The 18,953-nt window shown below is 39.3% G+C and overlaps 1 protein-coding gene across 1 annotated transcript in view; it reads right to left on the bottom strand.

Moving 5' to 3' along the window:
- The window catches only part of CERKL (ceramide kinase like), a 126,880-nt gene that overhangs the window by 27,730 nt on the left and 80,197 nt on the right, over window positions 1-18,953 (bottom strand). The window contains exon 3 of the mRNA XM_043487443.1: window positions 4,121-4,252. Within this exon, the coding sequence (XP_043343378.1) occupies window positions 4,121-4,252 (132 nt within the window). The remainder of the gene's footprint in view (window positions 1-4,120; window positions 4,253-18,953) is intronic.

An 18,953-nucleotide genomic window follows, 5' to 3' on the forward strand; every position in this document is an offset into this window, starting at 1 on the left:
TGTATACACACATATACACATTTTCTGTATCCATTCATCAATTAATGAACACTTAGGCTGATTACATGTCTTGGCTATTGTAATGAAAATAAAATGTAATGAAAAGTAAAAACAAATATAAACAAATGGGAACCTAATTAAACCTAAAAGCTTTTTCATAGCAAAGAGAACTATAAACAAGATGAAAAGACAACCATCAGAATGGGACAAAATCTTTGCAAATGAAGCAACTGACAAGGGATTAATCTCCAAAATATACAAACAGCTCATGCAGCTTAATACCAAAAAAACAAAGAACTTGGTCAAAAAATGGGCAAAAGACCTAAACAGACATTTCTCCAAGAAGACATACAGATGGCCAACAGGCACATGAAAAGATATTCAGCATCACTAATTAGAGAAATGCACATCAAAACTATAGTGAGGTGTCACCTCACACTGGTCATCATAAAAATGTCTACAAACAATAAATGCTGGAGAGAGTGTGGAGAAAAGGGAACCCTCACACATTGTTGGTAGGAATGTAAGTTGATAAAGCCACTGTGGAGAACAGTACAGAGGTTCCTTAGAAAACTAACAACAAAACTACCATATGGCCCAGCAATCCCACTCCTGGGCATCTACCCAGAGAAAGCCATAATTCCAAAGGACACATGTGCCCCAGCGGTCCCTGCAGCACTATTTACAATAGCCAGAACATGGAAGTGACCTAAATGTCCATCAACAGAGGAATAGATAAAGATGTGATGCATATATACAATGGAATATTATTTATCCATAAAAAAGAACAAAATTGTGCCTTTTGAAGAGACCTGGATGGACCTAAAGACTATCATGGAGTGAAGAAAGTCAGAAAGAGAAAAATAAATATCGTATATTAATGCATATATGTGGGATCTACAAAGATGGTACAGATGAACCTTCTTGCAAAACACGAAGAGACACACGATACAGAGAAGAAATGTATGGACACCAAGGGGGGAAAGGGGAGTGGGATAAACTGGGAGACTGGCATTATATGCTTCTCTGTATAAAACAAATATTAATGAGAACCTACTGTATAGCACGGGGAACTCTATTCAGGGCTCTGTGGTGACCTAAATGAGAAGAAAATCCATAAAAGAGGGGTTATGTGGACCCATATAGCTGATTCACCTTGCCATACAGCAGAAGCTAACACAACATCCTAAAGCAACTATGTTTATGTTCCAATAAAATGTTTTTAAAGAAATAACGCTGTAATGCATATGGGAGTACAGATATCTTTTGAGTTAGTGTTTTTGTTTCCTTTGGCTAAACACCCAGAAGTGTGGAATTGCTGGAGCATATGGTCTGCGTGTGTGTGTTCAGTCATGTCTGACTCTTTGTGACCCTATGGACTGTAGCCCACCAGGCTCCTCTGTCCATGGAATTTTTCAGGCAAGAATACTGGAGCTGGTTGCCATTTCCTGCTCCAGGGGATCTTCCCAATACAGGGATTGAACCTGCATCTTCTGCATTGGCAGGTGGATTCTTTACCACTGAGCCACCAGGGAAGCCCTTATGATGAATACATCTTGTTACAAGTTTTACATCATGCCTCATTATATAGCACTCTCTTAATGAATTCATCATCAGATAGACTTTATTATATAATTCATAGTCCTTTTGGAGTCAGTGGTACACAGAACATACGTTAAAACAATGGTCACACTGGACATGCAGAAAATTTGTACTCTTTCTGCTTTACTGTTTCATAAGAGATACTTTTTTAAAAGTGTAAGTTGAATCTTATTATTACATAATTTATGAAACTAAAATATGCTACATTATGACCATGTTTCTATAGCACTTTACAATATACAAGGTAGTTTTAAATATATAACCTTATTCAAACTACAAAATTATACAGTGAGATAGGCAGGATAAAATTTTTCAGATAACCACATGTTTAGTGTGTCTTTCACATAAAATAGGTAAACATTTTAAAAATATAAATATTAAGCTAATATAAATACCCAAATGGTTTCATAAGTAAAAGATGTAATTTTATAATTTTGCCTGCAGCAGCAGTATTAGGCAGCTAATAATTAGCCATTCTGCACAAATACATAAATAAATTCTAAATTTGCATTTACGTAATATTCTAATTTTATTTTATGTTAAATTAAATGTAATATTTGATAACATATAAATTTTAGGGCATAAAGCTTCTAGACATAATATTTTTCTCTCCAATACAATTATTAAGAAGGAGAGCACATTCCTATCATTTTCTCTACCTTAGTTCAAGCCTCGTAGGCTGGTTTTCTTTCCTCCAATGTCTCCCTCATGTTTTCTGATCTTTATCCTGATGACATAATCATCTTCGCTAAACTAAATTACAACACCGTGATAAAAATTGTGCAGCACCGCAGGATCAAGGCACAAACAGTAAACTCCCACTTGTAGCACTAAAGATTTATCCTTAATCTGGACTCAGACTTCCTCTTATGCGCCTTGTTGGGAGCCTTCCCAACTTCAGTTCAGGTGTCCTCAGCCTTTAGGAGAAGGGGGTCCCACTGCATCTCCTAGGAAGGGTCTTGCTGCTTAAGAAGGCGCTCCAGGTGCAGCATATGTAATACATTAGGACAGTCAAGTTAATCAGAAAAAGTTTTGGTTTTTTTTTTTTAGAAAAAGTTTTAATCCTTGTTCAGGATTAAAACATGTTGAATCTCTCACATATGCACACCTCTTCTCATCCCACTAGATTTGAATAAAGAACCAAATTCACTGGCAACCATTGTACAATAATGGAAAGGACCATATTTAAGATGAAGCCAAGGTTCATGAAAGAAATACCAAAATACTATGGGCACAGCACACACAGGCATACCTATCCATCAAATCATGAGATGTAGGTTTTAAACCTTATTTACATGGTGAGATCCATCTCCCTTCTTTGCAGCTGAGCAAAGCCAGGTCAGTCTGGGCACCTTCCTCAGGAACTTATAACTGGGACTAGGAGATTCCAAGTGCATTCTGGCCTTGTATCCTGAGTAGGCGTATGCAACACTCTTCATCAATTAAAATTCACTACACATTTATATTATCTGTTAACTGTAAATAGAAGCTACCTAGAAGTAAAACCAGAAAAACTGAGGGTGTGATTCACAACAGCATCAACCCTCCTCACCTCATCCCCTTGGAAAAATAAGAGTCTCGAAGGAATCAAAGCAGCTCCCTGGTGGTCTAGCGGCTAGGATTTGGTGCTTTCACCGCCGCGGCTGGGGTTCAATTCCTGGTTAGGGAAATCTTTGGGCTTCCCTCATAGCTCATAGTTGGTAAAGAATCTGCCTGCAATGCAGGAGACCCGGGTTAGATTCCTGGGTTGGGAAGATCCTCTGGAGAAGGAAATGGCAACCCACTCCAGTATTCTCACCTGGAGAATCCCATGGATGAGGAGCCTGGCAGGCTACAGTCCATGGGATCACAAGAGTTGGACACACAACTTAGCAACTAAACCACCACTGCCAAGCAATCAAAGGAATTTGGTCACCAAATTTTAACAGCTGAAAATAATTTTAATATCTTCTTTCCATGAACTTCAGCATTAGCAAATTTCTGTTTCTCTGCGTACAAACCTAAGCACCTCTCTTGTTTTAGACAATGATTTTAAGCTTCTGGATTCTCCAAATTCATCTAAAATCAGCAGCTAAGTGCTGAGTTTTGACCCAACCAGCAGGGGTCAGAGTCAGAACAAAAACCACCTAATGAAGGATTTCATGGAAGACATCTAACATTTAAGTGAGCCAAAATCAATCACTGCTCAACTGCAGAGATAATGTGCAAATAGTCAGCATCTCAATGAAGATACTGAAACATGTGTAGCCCCCTTAAACATGATATCTAGTAACTTTTAAAGTCTGAAAAAGGTCTAAAGAGATAATAGTGATACTCTAATAAAAAATAATACAACTGAAACAAAATAATTGAATTATAATCCTGTAGCTGGCTGCAGTAAGTTATCAAAGCACATAAACAAGCTTTAGATATTACAACTAACTTCCTAAATTTGACTCAAGAACAAATTCAAGGTTATCTTGCTTCCTTAAGTATGATTTCTTTTATAAAGGCGAAATTATGTTCTGAAAATACTTACTTGTTACATCAGTCTTTATTCCCGCAATCTTCAACAGTGGTTCAACCTTTTCATAATAGACCTGAGTAGCTTCTTTTTTGTGGCTTTGGGGGTTAAGGAGTATTTTTAATGACTTTGGTCTGTTTGAAAAACCTAAGAGGAAAATATGAAGACAGAAATTATAAACTCTCTGTCAGCACTTTTTTCTTTCCCTTTAAACCACACACTAAAGCAAGTTAGAATGTTATACACCTATTTAATTAGTATTTGCTATTTTTATTTGAAATCCTGGCAAAAGCTTTCCTGAATACAGCATTATTTTCAAACATTTCACATTCCCTAGCAATGAAATAGGAATATCTCTCTTAAAGTTAAGTCCTGAGTTATAACGAAGCATTTTTAACCTGTGAAGGAAGGTGTGAATGAAAACAACTTTGTGAATCATATTAGATGATTTTTATGTATATTTACCAAATCACCAATAATAGTGAATATATCCGATGTTTCTTAAGCACCTGTTTCTGGGCGGGGTGGGGGCAGGGGAAGCAATGGACTGTAACAAATAGGAAAGTCCATTTCCTCTCCTTGGATAAATATGCTCATTATTGGAATTGGGTATTCCAGTGACCCCAGGGCTAGCCAGGGCTGACCTGCTGGTGAGCTCAGGGTGGAGGATTCGGGGCTAGGTCAGGGCCAGCTCCAGAGCAATGCATGCTGGGAGCTAAAAAGAGGGCTTAGGTCAGAGTTCAAACCTGAAAGGGGGCCAGAGAGAAAGAACTCTTCCCTGGGGAACCAGAAAAGCAACGTCTCTCAGCGGGATCCAGGGATATGGTGCTGCCTCACAGTTGGAGCTGAGATTTGATACTACAATTTTCTGGGCTTGCAAGATGCTTATCACTTAGAGCCCAGTTGGAGCAGGTGCAAAGCAAATTTTCTGTTGTTAGGAAGGGGCAGGAGGGGACAGAGGAGCCAGAGGAAAGCTGACTACTATTTCCTTCTCGGTAAGCTGCTCTCACTGGGCCATGCTTCAAGGCTAGGAAAGCAGTTCCTAGCATCCATTTTTAATGAAACCGTTACAGAAGCCAAAAGAAAAATGCCCATTACGCTCACGTCAGTTTTTGTGCCTCCAGCAGAGACAATATTTTCTTACCATAATTGATATAATAAAAAATGTTCAACGAATCATATTGTTTGAATTCAGGGAGTCTTGGCTGAGGACCAGACAGAACGATGCTGAACTGAACTCCTTGTTCTTCTGTAATGGCTCTGGGCTCCTGTTTTGGTGAGAGGTCTCTGCCAGTCTGCTAACTATCCAGTCTTGAAACCTCAAAGCCATGCTCAACTCCTTTTTCCCCCCTTTCAATCAATTCCTACATTCAAATGAGTGCCCGGATTGTGTGGTGATAACTGTTTGCTTCCATGCCTCTGCCCTTCCGGGCCGTCTTTCTCTGACTACTCACAGGTGTCTTGCAGCATCCCGCTTCCTCTGCATCCTCAGACCTTCTAGCTCCCAGAAACCCTGGTTCAAAGCTCCAGGGCCTATCTCTGCCTGAGGAGCGCACCTGAACGCCTGAAAATGACATCCAGAACCTTCCCCAACCAACTCCAACCTATCCTCTCTCCTTCCTTTCACACAGATTCAAGAAATACTTACTGAGCATTTGTACTGAGTACTGGGAAGAGGGGAAGTGGTTCATATGTGGCTCATACTTCAAAGGGGGAAGACGTACCCACAAACAGAAACAGTACAAGACAGAACAGATCTGTTAACAGAGAGGCACAAGGTGCAGAGAGGAGGGGCTCGTTAGGATCTGAAAAAGAGCTTCCGGAGAAGGTAGCCTCTGAGTAAGGCTCTGGGCTCAGGCTGCTGCTTTCCACCACCTGCAATTCCCTCCCGCCTCACACCTCATCCTCCCCCTTCCCAAACAGCAAAAGGAGGGCCAGGACGAAAATACCAAGGTGTGAGACCTGCACAGAAAATGCTAGAAGCAAACTTGGCACAGAGGGTTTTCTGTTTCAGTCTGGCTTCCCCTTCATGATCTAGACCCACTGTATCACTTGCTGAGCACCAGGTCTGTCCAGTCTTCCTGCATTCAGCCTCCCTTTCCACTCCGCCTCATCTCCAATCCTGTGAAAGGGCGACCACTTATTCATAGCTCCCTTCAAATACCACTTCTTCACTGAAGCCTCTCCTGATCACCAACAGATTCACCTCTCAGGCTTCTTGCTCCTAGGTTATCTATCTTCTGTCCGTCTGTTATCTATTTTTTATATCATTTGTACAAAAATCTCAGATAAAAGACTCAGTGTCTCAGGATTTCCACTGGCCAAACCTGGGGCAACATAAAATGGAATAAAGACAGTAACATACCATACATACTATGGAGCACTATTTACAATCGCTAGAACATGGAAGCAACCTAGAGGTCCGTCAACAGATCAATGGATAAAGAAGTTGTGGTAGGTACATTTACACAATGGAATATTACTCAGCCATAAAAAGGAACACATTTGAGTCAGTTCTAATGAGGTAGATGAATCTAGAGCCTATTATACAGAGTGAAGTAAGTTAGAAAGAGAAAGATAAACATTGTATACTAACGCATATATACAGAATCTAGAAAGATGGTACCGAAGAATTTATTTACAGGGCAGCAATGGAGAAACAGACATAGAGAACAGACTTATGGACATGGGGAGAGGGGAGGAGAGGGTGAGGTGTATGGAGAGAGAAACATGGAAACTCACATTACCATATGTAAAATAGATAGCCAACAGGAATTTGCTGTATGTCTCAGGAAACTCAAACAGGGGCTGTGTATTAACCTGGAGGGGTTGGGTGGGGAGGGAGACAGGAAGCAGGTTCAAGTGGCAGAGGATATATGTATACCTATAGCTGATTCATGTTGAGTTTTGACAGAAAACAACAAAATTCTTAAAAGCAATTATCCTTCAATTAAAAAAATAAATAAATTTAAATTAAAAAAAAACTCTAGGAGCCACGTTTCTTTAAAAAAAAAACACCACTAAATACACACACAAAGAAAGAAGGAAAAACTGACTTATAGAAGAAAAACAATAAATACAGAAAAATTAAAGAGTTAGAAAATCAATATTTTTGATCATTATAATAATGATGGATCTAAGCAAGAATTGGAGTAGGCAACGGCAACCCACTCTAGTACTCTTGCCTGGAGAATCCCATGGATGGAGGAGCCTGGTAGGCTACAGTCCATGGGGTCGCTAAGAGTCGGACATGACTGAGAGACTTCCCTTTCACTTTTCACTTTCACGCATTGGAGAAGGAAATGGCAGCCCACTCCAGTGTTCTTGCCTGGAGAATCCCAGGGACAGAGGAGCCTGTTGGGCTGCCGTCTACGGGGTCACACAGAGTTGGACACGACTGACATGACTTAGCAGCAGCAAGCAAGAATCAGCAATGGATGCTAAAATCATCAGTGATGACAGTCAGTTGGGGAACAAAGTATTTACTTATTATTAAACTCTGTCCCTCCCTATTCTTCTATTTACAGAAGATAAAAAGGATATTTACAGTAGGGAAAACTGGCAGACACCTCCCCAGTCAAGCAATCAAAGCTAACAACACTCTGAGTGATACAGACAGACACACGTGTCTCATGTACGCCATGCCCAGCACTAAGACACGCAACTTCTGTGGGACTGCTGCCCCGAGTGCATAATGTGGACCTGATATGAGGAAACACTCAAACCCAAGTGGAAGGGTATTCTCAAAGTACCCGCCTTAGACTTCTCAACGCCGTCAAGACTATGAAAGACAAAAGCTGAGGAACTGTTCCAGATTAAAGGAGACTGAAGAGACAACAACAAAATGAGGTATGTGATTCTGGATCAGGTCAAAACAAGACTGCCATGGGCAGTATTAGCGTCCTTTAATGAGGAAGGGCTAAGCAGATTAATCTAAGGCTCACTTTTATTAAAACATGACAAGGACTAGGAACTTGTTCTCAACCCCAGACAGTCCAGACTAAGATCTAGTTAAATTTTCCCTTACCTGGTAAGTTTGTTAGAATACTCGCATTTCTCCAGCAGTAACAGACCCAGGAAGAAAGGTGTCTAAGCACCAGATGGAGTCCCCAAATGCTGTCATACAAACCAACTTTTATTCCCCCCTCTTCCTAGATCATGACTGTGAAGGGATAAACATTCACGGAAATGAAAAACAGTCATTCTGGCTTGTGAGGATAAGCACATTCTAGCTGAAGGTTTGCAGACTTTAAATGTAAATGTATGAACGTGCACACTCTACATCCCATCCAATCTCTGTGACACAAACCTAAGGCAGGAAAGGGGCTAAAATTATTTTTAAAGACTTTCTAAAAGGATTTAAGCAAAATAAGTTTATTTTAAGCCTCAGTTAACAACAGTAATGAAAGCTAAATTAATCAGAAATGTCCTTAGGCATTCTGGGTCAATCAAGGGGTTTTTAAATACATGTCAACAAAGCCAAATTTTTTTTTAAACCAGAGCATGTATTCGTTTTCTCATTTCTCTTTTTCTTTTAGATGAACTTAACATGATGACTATGAAGCTAAAGTCTAAGTATACATGAATTAGGTAGCAATTTGATGTCAAAATTTAGAAATCAGAATGGAGATTTCTACCCAATAAAGTAGGACGTTTTAAATGTCTTTAATTAAGTGGAATAAAGAGATATAGCTAAAAAAAAGCCCCAACTGTCTCTCCATCCACGCTCCTTCCTCAAGCTTCCTCCTATTCCATTCATTTTCTTGAATTCCTATGTGCCTTCTGCCACAGTGCCCATGAACCTGCTCTCCCCATGCTACCCACCTACACCTACCTACCTGCTACCCACCTTCACCGTCTGTTACCGTAGCCACTTTGCCCAGTTAACCTCCTCTTCTCTTGTTCTGACCTCGCCTCAGTTATCACTTTCTAGGGAAAGCAGGAAAGGCTATCATGACCTCCTTGGCTTTATGACTTCAGCTAGGTCATTTCCCCCTTATCATTTACTCTCACGAATCCATGTACTTCCCAATCTTGACTGGTACACACCACTGTAACTTTACATCTATTTATTAGTTAATCTTCCATATTAGATTGGAAACTCTCTTGGTTTTCCTCCAAGATTTTGCTCATGAAGAATCATTCCACAGGGCAAAATAAAATGGTGTCTGGAGTAGAAGAGAGTAGGGGACGGTGTCAGGCCAGCGGGTACACAGAGAGCGCTTTAGAGGGATGAAAGTCTAGCTGATGAAGGACTTCAGGCAGCAATGCCATGTTCAAAAGATAAAAACTGTGTGCCACAGTTAAGACTGAGAGCAGAGAGGTGTTGAGAGGAATCTTACCCCAAACACATAGAGCTCTATGGATTCTGTCCTTCCTCCAGTCACAGCCAAAGTCAGGGAAGAAGTCAAGATGCTACAGGTGTTCCAAAGCCTCTTTCCCGCTGAGTTAACCACCCAGTGTTGGAGTCTGAATCCAGGTCTAAGGCACTTGGTGACACTCTTCACCAAATGACCTCAATACAAATGTCTCTGTATTTGAGAACCGCACACACAGTAGTTTTCTGTACAGATTAAAATACACACACTGTCCTCTGAGAATTCAAAATCTCGTCAGTTCATTCCCTGACACCCAGTTCCCTTCCTGAGAGACGACTACTGGCATCATTGAGAATCTACTCAGCGCACATATGAAAATGTATGTGAGTGCCATCTTAGTTTATCCAGAGCTGCCTAGTTTTCTTCGTATGAACCTCAATTTAATTAACTAGTCCCTGGGGATAGGTATGCAGGTTGTTTCCAGTCTTCCTTTACTGCAAATAATGCTGCAATAAATGTCATTTTGCATCTATTTACGGAAAACTGCAGATCAAACTTCTAGAAAGAGAATCATTAGATCAAAGTATATGTACACTTGAGAGTGTATACTGCCAAATTACTTGCCATTGAAACAATTCAGAGTTGTGACCAAAAAAAAGTAAATGCTAAAGTAAAAGTAATTGATCTTAAACCTTGGCTCCTCCATTTGCCAAACTGTGTGACTCTGGGTTATTGTCTAACTTTTCTGTTCTTTAGTTTCCTCATCTGTCATAGGGGCTAATAAGAGTACCATTCACAAAAGGTACATGTGATGATTAAATAAGTAAATATAAAGTACTTATGAAAGTGCATGGCACACAGTATTCAGTTTACCTATTATTTTTACTATCAACTTACACCACTAGGAACTAGGAGTGTCTGTTTTCTTACACCCTTGTAAACCTTGCATATTTTCAAATTTTTTGATCTTTGATAACGTGAAGGATAAAAAACTGCACATCACTCTAATTTCAATTTACATTTCTCTTATTATAAGGGGGAGGTGAGAAACATTGAAAATGTTTAACAGTTGCTTTTATTTTTCCATGAGCTATCGGTTTATATCATTAGCCTATCTTTAAAAATAATATTTGTATTGTCATGTTAATTATAGTAGTGCTCCATACAGTAAGAAAAATCAACCTCTTGTCAGATAAATTACAAATATTTTCCCCAGTGTGTCATTTAGTGATTTCATTTTATTTATGCTGTTTTCATTTTTACGTGCCTGTAGTTGAATATATCACTTCTTTTATAGCTTCTGGCTTTTGTGTCATATTTAAAAACTCCCTTTGTGACAAAAAAAATCCCCTGTATCTTTCTAATAATTTGATGGGCTCAATTTCATATTTTATGAGAGCTGACCTTAACTTTTTTCCAGATTGCTATCTATCTATCTCAACATCATTCATGACATAATCCATCTTTCTCCCACAGATTTCAAATGCCACTTTATATATATTAGGTCTCTGTATGTGTTTGAATCTAAGTGCCTTGTCTGAGATCTATTGACTTATTCTTGTCAGTATCATAACATTTTAAATATCATAGTTTCATAACATGACTTAATAACTGGTACAGTTGGTCTCTCTTTACTACTTTTAAGAATTTCCATGTCTCTTTTTACACACGATCTTTAAAATCAGTTTGTCTAGTATGGAAAAATTCTACTGGCATTTTATTGCGATTACATTAAATATAAATTCTCTTAAGGACAATAACACTTTTATGAGATTCAGTCTTTCTTTACAGAAACAAGGTATGCTTTTCCATTTTAAGCTTTCTGTGTCCCTCAGGACCATGTTAAATGCTTGTCAGACGAATGCTGAACAAGTCTACGTTTTTCATCTTTTTTGCTACTGCCATCAGTATGTGTTCCACTCCATCTCCTCACTGAATATTAACAGCAAATATCAAAACTATTTATTTCTACACCTAGCACTTAATTTTCTCATTGTTCATCATAGATTTCCTTTTATCCTCTTGGATTTTCCAGGTCGATAGCAATTTCACCTTCAAATGATGGTAATTTCACTTTTCCCTTTCCACTTGGCATACAAATTCGCATTTTTTCTCTATTCTTCTTGCACTGGTTGGTTTCACCAGAAGAATGTGACCAACAGTGCTGATGACGAATACTCTCGTTAGTTCCAGAGCTCGATGGGATTCCTTCACAAATTTCTCCATGTAGGCTTTAAAATGAGATGTACACTCATTATCAGAGAAATGCAAATCCAAACCACAATGAGGTATTATCTCATGCCAGTCAGAAGAGCTGTCATCAAAGAGCCTACAAACAATAAATGCTGGAGAGGGTGTGGAGAAAAGGGAACCCTCTTACACTGTTGGTGGGAATGCAAACTGGTACAGCCACTATGGAGAACAGTGTGGAGATTCCTTAAAAAATGGGACTAGAACTGCCATATGACCCAGCAATTCTACTGCTGGGCATACACACTGAGGAAACCAGAACTGAAAGAGACACATGTATCCCAGTGTTCACTATAGCACTGTTTACAATAGCTAGGACATGAAAGCAGCTTAGATGTCCATCAGTAGATGAATGGATGAGGAAGTTGTGGTACATATACACAATAGAATATTACTCAGCTATAAAAAGGAACACATTGGAGTCAATTTTAATGAGGTAGACAAAACTGGAGCCTATTATACAGTGTGAAGTAAAGTCAGAAAGACAAATACTGTATATTAACACATATACATAGAACTTGGAAAGATGGTAACTGATCCCACATGCAGGGCAGCAAAGGAGACACAGATGTAAAGAACAGAGTTTTGGACTCTGTGGGAGAAGGCGAGGGTGGGATGATTTGAGTGAATAGCATTGGAACATAAACATTACCATATGTAAAAGAGATAACCAGTGTGAGTTTGATGTATGATGCAAGGCACCCAAAGCCACTGTTCTGTGATAACCTGGAGGGATAAGATGGGGAGGGAGATAGGATAGGGTTCAGGACGGATGGGACACATGTATAGCTATAGCTGATTCAGGTTGATGCATGGCAAAAATCATCAAAATATTGTAAAGTAATTATCCTTCAATTAAAATAAATAAATTTAAAATAAAATAAAATGAGATGTATATGGCTCAGATGGTAAAGAATCCACCTGTAATGAAGGAGACCTGGGTTTGATCCCTGGGTTGGGAAGATCCCCTGGAGGAGGGCATGGCAACCCACTCCAGTATTCTTGCCTGGAGAATCCCCATGGACAGAGGACTCTGGCAAGCTACAGCCCATGGGATCAGAAAGAGTCGGACACGACTGAGTGACTAAGCACATATTTATCCTGCTCATAACATAGCCATCTCTCCTTATTTTATTAAGGGTTGCTTGACACTCATAAATAAAAGCAATCTATACTTTTCCTGTTTTGGACTTTATTGTCAGATGTTGGTATTAATTCCATGCAAGCTCTATAAATAAAATCTGGGAGTTTTCATTCTTTTCCTGTGCTCCAGAGTAGTTTAAATAATATTGAAGTTTCTTGTTCCTTAAAGGTATGGTGCATATTCATCTGAAAATGTCAGAGTTGGTGGGTTTTTTTTCTTTTTTTAGAAGTAACAAAAAATTTTCTACTTCTTTGGTTGTAATTCATCTGTTTACATTTTCTATGCCTCCTGAAGTCAGTTTGGCCATTTTTATTTTCCTGGACTATGTGTTTTTTCATTTCATCCTGCTCCTAAGTGGCAGTCCAGGTTGCCTGCCAGTTTCCAGATGTGGTCCTCCTATGGAGTAGCAGAAACAACACTATTTCCCCTGATAATCAGAACTGATCACCTCTGCAGCAAAGCAACTGCACTATTATTATTTTTTCATTTGCTGGTTCAGTCATATGGTTCAATAACATGACCAGGTAGTTTCAATGTCCAGTTCAATTGAACCATTATCATTTTCCCATATAAACTGAAACCTCTAAATCAGCAGAGTTCAAAGTCATAGAGGCCAGAAGCAAAAAATACTATCAGTGGGAAACAAAAGGTGAAGAAAAGAGATGACACTTACCTTCACTCATTCACTGGTCCATAGACCTATGTATTCTGTTTATGGAACTAAAAACTGCTTTACTATCACAAGATTTAGTCTCCCAAGTGGAAAACAATATAATAAAATAGGAAATGTGGTAAGACTGGTGAATTCCACACTGCTCAGTCAATTGATTTACTTTTCTTGATGCAAATGAGTCCTGTGATTAAAAGCAGTATTGTATAAGGTGTAAATTCACTGAACAAGGTATTTAGGAGAGTCACCAATGGTAGTACTGGCAGAAACATGGTGGACAATAAACCCAAATCCATACCAAATGTAAGCACTGGTAGCAATGAGGCCAAGACACTGACCTTTCACAAAAGAAAGGATTCAATGTATCAGTCTCCCATCAAGTGGTTGAGTGGTTGCTCTGGGATGTCCAGGGCTCAAGGCTGATCTGTCTGCAAGTAGAGTACTCAAAAAAATGGCGATAATCAAATCAGCCTTAGTGAATATACGTGCTTATTGCTAAACCCCTATATTTTTCCCCTTCTTGCCTTAAGGCCACTTTGTTTATATGTTCATTGTGCAAGCCTAGATGTGCTCTGAAAAGATGCTGAATGGAGCATCTTGCCTATCTGGTTATTTCCTCTTCTAGAATAAATTTTCTTTGGTAAGCATTTACAAATGCTTACATTTACAAATGTTTTATTTGTTTTTGTTTTGAATCAATCGAACTTTGAGCAATACAAACGTTTACTAGACATCTCAAGTTTAATGCTTTCAAAACTAAAATTCTGCATTTTCCCATCAAACCTGGTCTTTCCACCCACCATCTTCCCCTTCTCACTAAATAACAACTTCATCCTTCCAATTGCTCCAGTCAGAAACTTCACTTTACTTTGAATAACTACTTAAGGATTTATCCCGCCTGTCTAATAAGCACTATGTGCTACGCTGTGCTTAGTCGCTCAGTCATGTCTGACTCTGTGTGACCCCATGAAATGTCGCCTGCCAGGCTCCTCTGTCCACGGGATTCTCCAGGAAAGAATACTGGAGTGGGTTGCCAGGCCCTCCTCCAGTGGATTTTCCCAACCCAGGTCTCCTGCATTACAGGTGGATTCTTTACCATCTGAGCTACCAGGGAAGCCCAAGAATACTGGAGTGGGTAGCCTATCCCTTCTCCAGGGGAACTTCCCAATCCAGGAATAAAACTGGGGTCTCCTGCATTGCAGGCAGTTTACTCACCAGTTGAGCTACCCAGGAAACCCAATACGCACTATACTTCCCATTAACCAAATAGTACCAGTTGGGAGCAGCAACATCATTTTTAAAAAAGAATAGCACTCATTTAGGAAGAATGATTGAATTAGAAAATCTCTATGATCCACTCCTAGTTAAATAATCAGTTCAGGCAAGGATAATCAACACATGTTAAAATCATTTTATGAAATATTTACTGAAGACTAGACATTCCCTTGGTCCCTGAGTATCACTCAACAAATTATCTACTAGTTTCAAACAGAGACATTACAACAGAGGGATCAAGCTTTCACCTCCTTGGTGAAATCTTAGCCTTGGGAAGTCATCTTGGCCTCTAATAGTGGGAAGTCAGACATTCTGTACCACCTGAGATGATAAAATATGAAGTACACATATCATTTATGAAGTATTCTTGCCCCAAATTTACAACATAAATCTAATTAAGTCTTTAGATTGAAAATCCAGCTTATAGTAAATACAGGGAATAAAAGAACACGTTAAATGATGCCCCCAAGAACAATCAGATGGGGCCTAACAGTACTACTCAAAGTCTGTGATCTCCAAAACGACACCCCGGCATCCCCCAACAGCTCACTAGAAAGGCCCACGCCAGAACCACTAAATCAGAATTTCTGGGAATAAGGACCAGTCATCTGTATTTAAATGGGCTAAGAGTTTCTAAGAGAATAAAAAAGATGAGGAGGGCATGTTGTAGTGTTATAGTTTAAATGTATTTAATAGATTGGACACTGGCTGGTACATATCAGCGATAACAGACATTTTGGAAAGTGGCAGAAATTTCAATGTGGACCAGGTATTAGATGATAATAAACACAACTATTGCTCATTCATTTGGTAGGATAATGATATTTTGCTATTTGTAGAATTTTTGTTAGAGATGCTTACTGAACTATTTCTGAGGAAAATACCCCCCATGTAATTACCATGGAAGAACTGTACAAACAAGATCTCAATGATCTGGATAACCATGATGGTGTCATCTCCCATTCCAAGTGAGACACTCTGCAGTGTGAAATCAAATGGGCCTTACGAAGCACTGCTGCCAATAAAGCCAGTGGAGGTGATGGAATTCCAGCAGGGCTATTTAAAATCCTAAAAGATGATGCTATTCAAGTCCTGCATTCAATATGTCAGCAAATTAGGAAAACCCAGTCAGACACAACTAGGCAAATGAACAACAACAACAATCAAAATTACCCATGATATTTATAATTTACTTTAAAACACATAGACAGTTGTATAAAATAAATGAATGGATACCAAGGTGGGGAAGTGAGAGAGGGGAATGGACAGGGAGATTGGGATTGACATATATACACTACTGCTGCTGCTGCTAAGTCGCTTCAGTCGTGTCTGACTCTGTGCGACCCCATAGACGTCAGCCCACCAGGCTCCCCCGTCCCTGGGATTCTCCAGGCAAGAACACTGGAGTGGGTTGCCATTTCCTTCTCCAATGCGTGAAAGTGAAAAGTGAAAGTCAAGTCGCTCAGTCGCATCCGACTCTTAGTGACCCCATGGACTGCAGCCCACCAGGCTCCTCCATCCATGGGATTTTCCAGGCAAGAGGACTAGAGTGGGGCGCCATTGCCTTTTCCATATATACACTACTGTGTATTAAATACATCACTAATGAGAACCTACTGTATAGCACAGGGCACTCTACGCGATGCTCTGTGGTGACCTAAATAGAAAGAAAATCCAGAAAGGAGCGGATGTATGTATATAACTGATTCACTCTGCCATAGAGCAGAAACTAATACAGCATGGTAAAGTGACTACACACCAATTAAAAAAAGCAACTATGCTCCAATATAAAATAAAAAACACCGACAGAACAAAATGTTTGAAGCCACTATAGAAAAATGTTAAGTACGGAATCTAGGTAACAAAAATACAGAAAATATAAAAACATTATAATGGGCACCTATATGTTTGAAATTTTTTCATAAGAGTAAAAAATAGATCTTAGCATCATCTTCAACTTTTTTCAATATCCACCAAGTCAGTAACTCCAGCCAGATCTATCTTCAAAAATAAATCAAAAGACTGACCACTTCAAACCACCTCTCCCACGCCTAACCTGATTTAAGCCATCTCTTGCCTGGATTATACCAATTCCTACTTAACGGGTCTCCTGCTGCAATCTTTTCACCCACTCACACAATCTACTGTCTACTTGGCAGCCAGAATATATATTTTGAAAGTAAATCAGATCATGTCACTCCTCTGCTTAAAACTCCCAGATGGCCCCTAATTTTCTAAGGAGAAAAGTCAAAAACCATACAAACCTTACAAGGTCCTTCATGCATTACCTCCAGCCCGCTCTGTGACTTCATTTCCAATTACTCTGCTCCCTGAATCTACTCTGCAAATGCCTTTCTTGCCCAGCATTTTGCCCTTACTATTTCCTCTGCTTAGAATTACTTCTATATCCAAATGGCTCCCACGACTTTCAGCTTTCTTCCAAAGCTTCACAGCCCATGAAGTCTCCCTTAACCACCTGTGAACAACAGCAAATACTTTCATCCCATTTGACATCACAGAAATACACTTATTTTTTCAATTCCCTTTTCTTAGCAATTACATATTTGTGTCCCCCCAAAATTTATATGTTGATATCCTAATCCCCAATGTGAGGTATTAGGAGGTGAGGCCTCTGGGAGGTAGTTAGGTGATAAGGACTGAGCCCTTATGAATGGGATCAGTGCTTTTATAAGAGACCCCAGAGGGCTCTAGCTTTCTTTCTGCCCTGTAAAGACATGAGAGCTCTCGCCAGACCCTGAACATGCTGGCACCCTGAGCTCAGACTTGAAGCCTCCAAGACTGTGAGAAATAAATTTCTGTTCTTTATAAGCCACCCTCTCTATGGTACTTTGTTATACCATCCCAAACAGACTAAGACACTCCACTAACACTGGAATATAAGCTGTGTGTGTGTGTTCAGGCGCTTAGCCATGTCTAACACTGCAACCCTATGGACTGTAGCCTGCCAGGTTTCCACGGGATTTTCAAGGCAAGAATACTGGAGTGGGTTGCCATTTTCTCCTTCAAGGGAATCTTCCCAACCCAGGAACTGAACCCAAGTCTCCTGCATGTCCTGTATTGCAGGCAGATTCTTTACCACTGGGGAAGCCCAGAATACAAGCTACTTGAGTTCAAAGACTTCGTGGTTCTGCTCTTTGCTATATTACTAGCCCTTGGAATAGTATCTGGCATACAATAGATGCCATATTGTGTGTGTGTGTGTGTGTGTATTCTTTTAAAAAATAAACTAAAAGTTAAAAATAAATTATAAAACTGTAATTCCAATTGTATTAAAGAAAAAATCAACCCTGCAAAAAACAATCATGCAAGCAAAAAGCCTTTCTTTTAAAATCGCTGTGTTATAAAAGAAGTCCAGCAATGTAACCACTTACATTAATTCCTAAAATAAAACAAAAAGACTAAGGCAAATACTTCACAAAGAACCAAAGATTTATCAGAAGTAGGTTTTGCAATAGGCACTTATATCCTTTGAAAGAGACATTTAGCATGAAAAAATCTAACAACCTCTTATTGCTGTTAGGCTTTTAAAAAATAATTCAATCCCTATTCTCATATTTACTTCCTTTATATACAAACTTAAACCCAGCAGAAGAATTACATTTAAGAACTGGGTAAAATCTTTTCTAAATTAAGTCTATAGCAACAATGAAAACAAATACTTAACCCTTTTGCTTAGAACTGAAAATTAATCAGTTTGCCTTCTAAAACAAATCAGTTATTAAATAATCAGAAAATGGGCCAGAAAGAAACTGCCTTTAGTCCTCATGGCACTAGCTGGTTTTGAAAACAATCTCCATTGTTCCATCTTAGGCTTAGACTGGGAGTGCCATCCTCAGCACTAGCAGGGCACTTGTGTCTATCATCTCACAAGAGGAAGGACAATGCAAAGAAGCAGGTAGCCAAGGATGGCACCGGTGTGCTAACAGTGAAGCCAAGAAAGGATTCACCAGGTGACACTGCCAAATGATCTGGCAAATCTATCTTCCATAAAAAGAACAGTAAGGAGAGAAATTGGAGACTTTGAAGACTAGGTTAAGAAGGTAGGCAAGAGGAATTTCTCTGTTTTATGAAGTGTGATTGGTTAAAAGGAGATGATTTTAAAATGTTTGTGAGAAAATAGACATGCGTTCTAGATCTCTTGCCCAAACAAGAGATCAGTAAACATTTTCA

This window comes from Cervus canadensis, chromosome 15 (assembly GCF_019320065.1).
Source record: "Cervus canadensis isolate Bull #8, Minnesota chromosome 15, ASM1932006v1, whole genome shotgun sequence".
Taxonomy (NCBI): Eukaryota; Metazoa; Chordata; class Mammalia; order Artiodactyla; family Cervidae; genus Cervus; species Cervus canadensis.